The 11,235-nt window shown below is 48.8% G+C and overlaps 1 protein-coding gene across 3 annotated transcripts in view; it reads right to left on the bottom strand.

The window, feature by feature from the left end:
• Nucleotides 1-7,206: 7,206 nt before the first annotated feature.
• Nucleotides 7,207-11,235, bottom strand: part of CCN4 (cellular communication network factor 4) — a gene marked incomplete at both ends in the record, with an annotated part of 29,325 nt that continues 25,296 nt past the window's right edge. For 2 of the 3 annotated variants that reach the window (XM_079722413.1, XM_079722414.1), the window contains 2 exons: nt 7,207-7,506; nt 9,239-9,432. In XM_079722413.1, coding sequence (XP_079578539.1) covers nt 7,207-7,506; nt 9,239-9,432 — 494 coding nt within the window. The remainder of the gene's footprint in view (nt 7,507-9,238; nt 9,433-11,235) is intronic. The other variant, XM_079722415.1, reaches the window with a different exon arrangement.

Raw genomic sequence — 11,235 nt, 5'->3', positions numbered from 1 at the left:
AGGAGAGCCAGCAAGGAATCACCATGGCAGTGGGTGCATATGTGGCACAGAGGCCCCCTGGACCTGCCACGATCAGCTCCTTGGAGCTCAGGCTTCCATCAAGAGAAATGAACTGTGGCGGGTGTTTGCATGTATCAGATGCTATTTAGAGATGGTTTGCCCAGAGGCTGTTTTGCCAGCTGGGGATCTATTTCTGTTTTCCTAGCTGCTTATTTTGGTTTCGATCCCCAGACCCTTGGGTGTCAGCAGCAGCTGGGAGACCAAGTGTGCACCAAGATCAAGCACGTGCAGGCTCTATAGGGGCAACAGAGGGCCACCTGCCACCTTCCTCATTCTGCTTCTCAGACACAGCCTCACTATTGGTCACTGGATGGGTCCCTAGATATAGCCTAGATCCATCTTGGGCTTCTCAGGCTGCATGGAAGTCCCTCAGCTGTGTTCCACATGGAATCCAAGGGCAGCGGGGAAGCTTGGCCTTATGGGTTTGGAGATGGGATTAGGGAGGGGGCCTAGTGAGCAGACAAGCCTCCGTCTTTCTAAGAACAGATTTCCCTGCATCTCTAAAGCATAAAATGATGGGATCCTTGACCTTCTGGTTCTTGGACCTGGAACCAAACGGGTCTTTGTGTCTTTCAAGGGTAAGAATTGAATGGGACCAGCTTGATTCAAGTGTCCACTCGCTGTCCAATCAACTATGAGCGTAAGAGCATCTCGAGATAACTGCCACCGTTGTGATAAGAAAAATATAAGTGATTTCAACGGGTGACGTTAGGGTTTGTGGCCCACCTTTAGGTCAGAGGAGACACTATGTTGCGATCAGAGGTTAGTTCACACTACTCCCGTCCCCTCCCTCACGTACACACGTCAGGATTCCGAGTAATTGATGTAGCTGTAGCCGGTGAATTGCTATGTGCTTTGCCATTAAACCCTCGGACAGCCAAACTCACTGTTGCCGGAAAGGCCCTTCCTCATTCCTGCTCCGAGAAATTTCCTGAACACACCACCCTCCCCAGGAAGCACTGACCATATGACCTCGTGACAAGGGCACCCTGCAGAGAATGCATCACTAATAATAGGAATATGTAGCGTTTATTATAGTTTCTTTTCCCTTTTTATCTTTATCTGTGAGGATGAGTTATCCTTGCTTCACAGATAGGAAAGCCCAGGCTCACAGAGATGAAATGGCTTGTGCAACCATTTCTAAAATGGATTACGTCCCTCTTGTCTGGAAAACAGTTGGCTGAGAACATGACTAATGCAACCACCTATTGACGTCTTGGGACTGTAGAACATTGGTTAGTTCCTGGGACTAATAAACTGGAGGACCTTGCGGCTTTTACTGCCCATGGGGACACGTGTCCCCCCATTAAGTAGTCCCGCCCAGGCGGTGACCAACCTTTACCGTATCTTTCATCTGGTTCTTAATTCTTCTGTCTCCTCCTGGCAGGCTGACAATTTTCTCATTGCCATCAGTAAGCCAGGCTTTAGCAGCTTCCTCTTCCTCTTTATGGGATGGACTAAGAAACCCACTTTTGCTAGTGGTGTGTGAAAAACAAGATTTAGCGTGGAGATCTGGAAACATTCTTTACAGCATATAATATACGAAACCATACACGGATTTGGTGCCAGCTTTTTCATCTCCTTAGAAATCATTTTTGCTCAGTTCTACATTGGAAAGAACCCAGGTTCAGCTGGAACTGGGACCTCTGAATATATAGGATGCTTCTGCATTTTCATTTCATCAAAGGAGGGTGAGAGAGAACACTGACTTCTCTGCTATATGCTTTTTAACCTTCATAATAAAATGCTCTGGCCATTTTCCCTGAATCCCATTTTCGCAAAACTTCAACCACCTGATATCACCTGAAATCTCTCCCAGAGTTTACACATTCATCTTAATTGGAGGCATCCATTGGACTCCACGATCTGAATTCCAATTTGAAAAAAGTATGTTTCAGGAGAGAAGTGTACTTGGAAATGATTCATGGGGCAATTATTTTTGTACTGGAATGGATTCTCCCCTAGATTTTATAATAACATAACGTGTTTTGGGTTGATGAGGGAGATTTAGCTGGAAGGTGTCAAATGCATCATTCACTTCATTTACTCAACCATCTGCACATCTGTTCAAAGAGCTGAGCATGTGCTATGCACTGCACTGGGTTTGGGAGACACAGAAAAGTATGGCACCCTTCCTGCCTTCAAGAAGCTGGGAGCTTAATCAAATTACAGCATAAGATGAAAACATAAAAATAAAAAGTTAAGGGATCGAGAAGCATAGGATTGAAATATTAAAGCATTCAACTGAATATCAGTGACACTTTTTCTTTACCTTTGCGATAGGACTAAATAGGTAAAATATGCAGACACAAACACTGACTTCAATTCCTACCATCGCCTTGCGGGTTATTCCCAGTTCATAAGGAAACCGACTCAGCTAAATAATAGATGTGTTTGTTAAGTGCTTACCATGTGCCAAGCGCTATTCTAAAGCTTTTCATGCATTTTGCATTTTGGTTATCACATCATCACCCCCACAAGGAAGGTACTGTCATATTTCGCATTTCACAGCTGAGGAAGCTGAAGCACAGATCGGTTAAGTGAGGAATTCCAGTAAAGAATAAAAGATATAAAGATCCACCGGACTCCCAAAGTCAGAACTGGTCCCATTGTGTCATGCAACCTTCCTCATACTTCATTTCACTCCCCTTGGTTCCCAAGGCAGCCGGCAATAGATCTCTATCCACCCATCCCTCCATCCATCCAACCCCTGCTACCCAGTCCCTGACATGTACAAGGCTCAGAGGATGCAGTCATGGTCTCTGACCTCCAGGTACCCACAGGGCAGTTGGGGATATAAAAAGGTATTGAATAAATGAGTAAGTGAATGAATGAATGAATGAATGAATGCCAAATGTTCATTTTATATTTACATGAGATGTCTTCCGGCCTGGACACATTTGTACCCCTGGTGTTTTCTACATGCCAGAATTCATATTTCTCAGTGCATTTCCAAACTTTTAGCTATGTTTATTGTCATGTATAAAATATCTGGGACCTAACTTCCACCATCTGCACATTTTTTGAACGTGTTCAGTGTTCCATCATTGCCTCATAATAACTGAATATGCAAGAAAATTCACCCAATCCAGTAAGTCACTTTGCTGATGATTTATTGCTTTAAGGCGAAAAGCTATAAACAGGGAATTTGAGCAATGAAAACCCTTCACATTAAATAAGCACGTTCCATGCTACACAAATCATGAGAAAAATGAGGACTGTTGTAAAACATGACAGATTGCCCAAGTGCTATTTTTCCTCTATTGGGAAATTCCAAGATATTTCTTCATATGTATTTTTTAGTCACCAAAATGGCAGTAGGAATACTTAAATATTAAGTCATAGTCTGAAAACAGATACACACACACACACACACACACACACACATACACATACATACAACACCTATGTATATGTGCAGAAATACACAGCTGGCCATTCTGACCATTCATGATTCCCAGCTGTGCAGGGGTATCATTGCAGTTACTTTCGATCAAGATAAGTCTTTAAAAATCAGTGACCTAATTCAGTATAATAGTCACAGGCTCTACATTACCTCCCCACAATCTCTAGGTATACACAGTACTTACAATGTCAATGAGAGTCTAGACAATCATATCACTTGAATCTACCTTCTTTGATCACTCTCTGAATCACTTTCAAAGTTAAAATTGCAGCTATTGTCAGTAAAGCACGTCTTGTGCCTTTTGATTCGGGCGTCAGACTAACCTTGGTTTGCAATCCTGGTCTGTAATTCATTAGCTGGTAAGACAAGGAGCAAATAACTTAACCTCTAATAGCCTCAGCTATCTTATTTCTAAAATGGGTAAATGATAATAATGCCATATCTCATAGATTTGCTCTGAGGATTAAATAAGCCACTGCAGTAAAGCACCCAGTATAAGGCCTGGTAAGTGCTCAACAGATGCTAATGGTAAGGTCTAGCAAGCATCAGTGGTTCAGTAAGTTCAGGTCTCCTCTTTCCCTCACACACCTACACACACAAAAGATGTTCATTCCAAGCATCTACATGAATTTCTTCACCCAAGGTTGACAAAACTTTTTTTTTTTTTTTTTTTTTTTTTTTTTTTTTTTTGCGGTATGTGGGCCTCTCACTGTTGTGGCCTCTCCCGTTGCGGAGCACAGGCTCCAGACGTGCAGGCTCAGTGGCCATGGCTCACGGGCCCAGGCACTCCGTGGCATGTGGGATCCTCCCGGACCGGGGCACGAACCCGTGTCCCCTGCATCGGCAGGCGGACTCTCAACCACTGCGCCACCAGGGAAGCCCCAAAAGTTGACAAATCTTGAGCATACCTTTCCCTTCCCCCAGAACATGGGGTCACAAGGGACTAGAGTGGCAAGCTTCCTGCTCTATTTGAGCCCCCCGCCAACGTGACACTCCGATAGGGCTCATTCAGGCTCTCCCCAGAGGCCTCCCCAAGAGCAAGGCAGAGTGGAATAAGCTGGGATTTGGGTTGCTACTTTGGGGGGCAGATTTCCCAGCCTCTTTGAGTCCCAGACTTTCCATTTATAAAACGGGCAAGAGATGCTTACTCTAAATCGCCGTGATGATTAGTACTATAATTCAAAACTTAAGAGTGCTTGGTACCAAGCAAGCACTCTAAATAAAGGGAAAGCTTTTTGTTATGATTATTATTCTTAACTTTTACTGACTCAGGGCACACCATGGCTGGGCCCATAGCTCCTTCCCCATGACTTCGAAACACGGGGCTGAGACGTTCCCTCTGGGGCCTGAATAGGACAGATCCATTTCTCAAACCAGAGCATTCCAGCCACGCCATCCCACCCATTCCCAGGATAAAACCCCCAATTCCACGAACCAGGCTTCCTATGATCTTGGAAGCCATGCTCACTTTCCCAAACTGGGAAGCAAATTCAGTAAGAACCTAGCTCTCGGGTGTCTGCTGAATTTCAAATGGGGTCAGCGTTCATCTAGTCCTTGTAGTTTGTAGGTGGCAGGTGATTTCACTCTACAAAAATCCAACATGTTCCATGTAGACTTAGAGAAGAGATTATTCATGGGGTAAATTCTCTTCACACAGGAATTCTTTTGTTTTGTTTTTTTTTTTTCCCAATAAAAATGTACATCTCTGTCAATAGTAAATGTCTTTCTATGGCATTTAAGATTTGGCTGATAAAAATCAGATTGTCATGTACCTTTGGAAGAAAGAGATCTCCTGAATGCAAGTACAGACATGTACACAATTTCCTTTATTCATCAAATACACATTGAGCACCACTGTATGCCTTGCATCGGGCATTCGGGAGGTCACCATAAGGAGGGCACATTCTCAACCCTTTTTCCCTGTCTAGGAATCCCTCTGCTCACCACCCAGAATTCCCTCATGAATAACCACACGATCACTCAGTCTGCAGCATTGGGTAACAAAATCATCTTCAAACACATATGAGAGCTGGTTCAGATTTGAAGGAGGGAACGATCTGTAGGGGATTCATGGATTTTGGTTTAGCCCAGATTTTGTTTGATTCTTAGGCACGTAAATAATCTGAAAGTCAGACACTCTCTTCTCTTGTGAAAAGAGCTAGAGAGACAACAATAAGAACCAAAAATGATGCAAGAATCGCCTGTCCTGACATGTTTTCCTGCTCTGACACATCTAGAAGCTCTAAAAGTAGAGGGAAAAGATGGGTTATAGCGTCAATTCAACTTGGATTTGCATTCCGACTCCTCCACTGACCAGCTGGGCGACTTCAGTCAAGCTCCCTTCCCTTTCTGAGCTTCTGTTTCACATTTGTAAGAACAGAAATAATAACGGGCACTTTTCAACATGACCTCGAAGTTTCCATGAGCTAGTGTTAACGGTTACGTAAAGCACTGAGAACGTCTGACACATAGAAGGTACTATATAAAAGAATTATAGCCGTAAATATTTATATTTTACTAATAAAATAAATAATAGCCTCATTTCCATTAAGAGCAACTTCCTCTTCCTTTTGTTGAATAGCTTCAAGCCCTTTCAACTTTTCATCCCTGTTAAATATACTTCTGTTTTGAAACAACTGGTTAACCTCTGTCTTTGCACCAGAACTGGGTTTTATGGGTCAGTAGACCCACAGTCTGTGAAATGGGTCACTGAGGCAGAAAGAGACATGTCCTGGGCCCAGGGACCCTTGCCACCCTAGGCTGATGCAGACTGGGCCCACTTCTTGGTTTCCAAAACCACTTCTTGGTTTGACCCACACTCAACCTGGACCCAAGGCTCCCTAAGAGAACAGGAATGTCACAGGGCACCATTCTCAGGGGTCAGAGACATCACCCCAGGGGACTCCACCAACCCCATGAGCCCCCGTGCAGGGAGAGGATCCAGAGGTGAGAAGCCTGGCCGATTGCCCAGCGCCCTGCCCTGTCCACGAGCAGCAGATTCAGTGCTGGGGTCAATCGCTCATTCTGAAAACTGGCTGACCTTGCTCTGACCCTGGAGTATTGACTGGGGACTTCTCCCAGGAACAAGAAGGAAGTTTATCATCTTGCATTTCTGACTGGGATGAACCCAATGTACACCCTTCACAGTGCAGGGGCGAAGAGAAACCTAACCTCAACAATGCCCGGAATAATGGATACAATTGTTCATTAAAAAAACCAAACCCAAACAGCAATTCACCTCACTTGGCAAATGCTGGGTGACCTTGGGAGGCATACATCTTTGGAATGAGAGATACTTTGGTGTGCGGTGGTCCAAACTGTCGATCAGAGTAGTTCTAAATCCCATCTATCCTTCTGAATGGACCCAGAGAGTCTTACGATTTGGTATTTAAAGAAGGAATTAATGACATTGAATGCCTAGCTGATTCTGTTCCTTGAGACTTGGGCAAGATCCAGCAAGACTTCCAGTGACTTGGACAGGCCGGATCAGGCTTGGGTATTGACCAGAACAGCTGGAGACAGGCACTTTCCTTGGAGTGTACGTGGAATTGTCAAGGAGAGGACCCATTGTCCGGGCTTGAGCGGCACCACGGTGGGTGCTTTGGGTGGTCGGAGACGGGAAAGGGGTCCACGGGTCCGGATCAGGGTAAGGTGGACAAAAGGAGGCTCAGTGCGGGCCTCAGAAGGCTGCCTGCTTTACAAGCATGGGGCCAGGCCTCGAGCTCGTGTTTTGCGCCTGCCTAATTGGCAATTTCTGAGAAGTCAGGGTAGGAATCCAAGTCGGCAAAAATATCGTTGGGATTCCGACAGCTCAGATTGCAGAAGCAAGCATTAATCCACAGGGCCTGGCGGGAGAAGCCAGGCCCGTCGGGACACTGGAAGGAGATGTCGATGGTTTTGGACTTGTAAGGGATGCAGCACCTGTTGTCCGTGCAGACCCCACAGTACTTGGGCCGGTACGAACGTGTGCTGGTACAGCCAGCCAGTGTAAAGTTCACGGGCGCTTCTGGCTGGTACACGGCCAGACACTTCTTCCCGTCCTGCAGGAAAGGAGGTTTCAGTTGAGATGCTCAGAGGATCAACAGCCACTCTCTTCCCTCCAAGCCCTCAGTTCTTCCCTTTTCCCTCTCCACGCGCTCCGACTCACTTTCAGATTTGCAGCATCTTCCAACTGGGAAGGACCACCCCCAATACAGCAAGACCCCATCATATTACGCAGGAGGAAACGAGCACAGGAGGGGACTGCCTTGCGGTGGTGGTACCTCTCAACCTGCAGTTTCCTTTCTCTCCTGTGTTCCTGCCTTGCCAATGCCCAGTCCTCAGTCAGTTTCACTAACACGGGATGCCTTTGCGGCTGCTTTAGCCAATCAAGTACCCCTCGCTGGTTAGGGGCAGAACCATAATGGCCTCCCTGATTGGGGGATGCATTTTACCCTAAACTCCTCCTCCCTTGCCTCTGACAGACTCTCACACACACCCTTTCCATGCAATTTATTCATTCACGATCCCTGCAACTGGACTGGCATTATCTAAAGGGAGCTCTGTGTCTCCACAGGGCTGTGGGCCACTCGAGAGTGGGGCTCCTTCTGTGTCCCTGCCGTCTAATTCTGTGCCTGGTACATAGTAGGCACTTACTAAACTCACTGAATGAATGGTTGTCGGGGTCTACTAGGTACCGGCACCATGCCAGAAACGAGGGTAGAGCAGATCCAGGCGATGTGGGGTGGGTCTGAGGCTTGTAGGATTGATCTGAGAGCTCTCCTAGGCACATCATGATGGAAATGAACTTGGGTGGGAAGCAGGAGCCAACAGCAAGGGACGTGAATTAGTTTGGTGGTAAACCCACCTCTACCTTGCATGCACCGCGCATGCACCCAGCTTAGGACTCTGATCCTCTTTGTCCTGCGGCTGGTAAATTTCCCTTCCGTGCTTTCAGTTAAGAGATGTTTGCTGAGTACCAAGCACCAAGAATACAAAGGCTAGTAGGGCAGGGGAAATGAATCAGAGAGGGAAAAGAGACAAGGGGAGGAACTGTGGGAAGCTAGGCTGTCTTGTCTGCTGGACAACCCTCTCCTCAGCATCCTCAAGAAACCACCAGTGCTCCCCAAATGGAATCAGTGCTGAGTTTTTCTTTCTCTTTATTTTTCACGTGACACCAAGGCAGATGACCAGTCCTAAGGCGTTAGCAAGGAGGTCCTGGGTTAAGCAGATCAGATCCGTTTCTAACTCCAAGGACCGGGTCTTAGTCTACTGTGGCCACTACACCCTTGATCCTTTATTTTAATTTTCTTTGACTCTCAAAGCTGGAAGGGATGTCCGAGATCAATTCTGATGTTTTATCAATGAGGGGACTGGGGCTCAGAGATGCAAGGAGATTGGCCATGGTCACACACAGTCAGCAGCAGATGGGCATTGGACTCCAGCAGTCCTGAGTCTCGTTGTCCCCTACCGCCCCGTGTGGCTGTCACGTGAGTGGGGGCTGGCCCAGGAGCAGTCGGTGAGGGGTCCTTGGAATCACCACAGGAGAGCACTTCTGAGGGACCCTGGGATCTCTCCAGAGCCACCTTGGTTGTAATAACACAGTCACCACTTCCACTGAGTGAAAGTCACAACCCACCAACCCAGTGACACATGTTATCCCAAGAAACTGCTACAACGTGGGCTTAATTATTATACAAATGGCCCCCCACAAGCAAGCTCAGGAGCCGGGCTCAAAGCCAGGCTTGTCTGTTACGCCCGAGACACCTGCCCCACCCTGGGAGGCGGACCCACCTTGACGTGTGGCCAGAGGTCCACGTCACACGGCCGCAGGTTGCAGAGGCGACTCTCTTGCTCAGGCCAGCACCGGGCATTGACGTTGGAGATGCGGGTGGAGACCCCCAGGCCGCAGCTGGCGGAGCAGGGGCTCCAGGGGCCGCTGTAGGCTATGCAGTTCCTGTGCCATGGCTCTATCTCATCCATGGCTGCTGCGGATGGGAACCAGATGCCCTGTGAGTTTCCAGTCTCTGTCAGCCCCCGATTCCTGTTGCCACCGCCCTAAGGGCTGGGGTCCCTGAACCACAGGCAGGACAGAGGTGGGCTGTCCCTCAGCACAAGAGGGCAAGTTGGCTTCTAACCAGCACAGTTTCCCAGGGAGAGGAGGGCTGTTCTGAGCTCCTTATACCTCTCTGGAGGGAGGACCATCTTTAGAGACAGGTGGACCTAAGTTCAATTCCTGCTTGACCACCTAGAGGCTGCGTGATTCTAGACAACTCACTCTGGGCCTCAGCCTCTTCACTAGAACAATAACATCTGCCTTGCAGGGCTAGTATGGCCATAAAAGGGTCCAGATATTAACTGAGTACACATCAGGCATCTGCAAGGTGCTGGGAATAAAAGGTTAAGAGACACTGTTCCTGCCCCTGCAGAGATTATGTTATGTGGGGAAGGTCAAAGGGAAATGCCTGCACTGTAGTACTAGTACTTCATCTGGGCGATGCTGAGGGCATCGTGGTTAAGGGGACACACAGGTTTCAGAGACAAATGGCCTGGGTTCAGCTCTGGGCACCACCACTTAGTAGCTGGATAGCTTCCAATAAACTAGCTCCCACCTCCGTGTCCCCACCTGTAAGAGGGGCTGACAGTAGCACCTCTCTCCCTCCTGTCCCAGGCTGGGGACAGAAAAGATGGGTTCAGACACGTGACAGCACTCAAGCTGTCCCTGGCCCTCAGTAAGCCCTCAGTAAATGTGAACTGAACCCCAACTCTTGGCTGGTTCTATCAACGTGTGTATCCTGGCATCCAGAACATGGAAAATGGAGTGAGCTAGAGATGGAGGCGGGTAAAACGCCAGTAAGATCAAGGAGAGATCTCACAGAAAGATGGAACAAGATACCCAAGAGAAAGACTGGAAGAGGAAGCCAGTCCAACCTGGCACACACATGCACGGCAACCAGAGAGAGGAACAGGCAGAGACAGTAGGTGTGCAGCGGAGACGGATGAATGAATGCAGGAATAAATGAGTAAGAAGACGACAGACAAGACAGAAGAAGGAAAAAAGGGGCCTCTGAGGACAGAGGACAGGAGGGTCCGGGCTGGGATGAGCTGGGGCTGCGAGCAGGGATGGAGAGGCCAGTGGGGAGGGATTTGCTTAGAAGGATGAAAGGGCTTTGGTTTCTGGGTCAGCTACTCGGCGGGGGCTCTGCTTGTGCTCGGTCAAAACGGGGTCACTGGGCCACACACAGTGACATGATGGGCAGACAGCGCTGCCCTGCACCTCACCCCGTGACCCTCCTGTGCTCTGCCCTGGGAGGCCTGCTGGGGACAGAACTTCCCCGGCCACCTCCTCCGTGGGCAGGGGATTGCTGCTTCAGGGGGCTGCTCAGCCCCGGGAGGGTCACCCCAAGCCCCATCCAGAGAGGCTGTGCATCCCTGAACTGTAGGGGTGGCAGTACCACCCTCCTTCTTGGTCCAGTCAGACCCCTGGGGGCAGGCAGCCTGGGGACAGGTCTCTATTCTGGCCTTTACACTCTCCTCCCCTCTCCTCCCCTCCCCTCCCCCTCTCCTCCCCTCCCCCCCTCCCCTCCCCCCTCCCCTCCCCCTCCTCCCCTCCCCTCCCCTCCCCTCCCCTCTCCTCCCTCCCCTCCCCCTCTCCTCCCCTCCCCTCCCCCTCTCCTCCCCTCCCCCCTCCCCTCCCCTCCCCTCCCCCCTCCCCTCCCCTCCCCTCCCCCCTCCTCCCCTCCCCTCCCCCCTCCCCTCCCCTCTCCTCCCTCCCCTCCCCCTCTCCTCCC

Source organism: Hyperoodon ampullatus (genome assembly GCF_949752795.1).
Source record: "Hyperoodon ampullatus genome assembly, chromosome: 17".
Taxonomy (NCBI): Eukaryota; Metazoa; Chordata; class Mammalia; order Artiodactyla; family Ziphiidae; genus Hyperoodon; species Hyperoodon ampullatus.
Note: the sequence above shows the minus strand (reverse complement) of the source record. Positions and strands in the feature narration are given on the sequence as shown.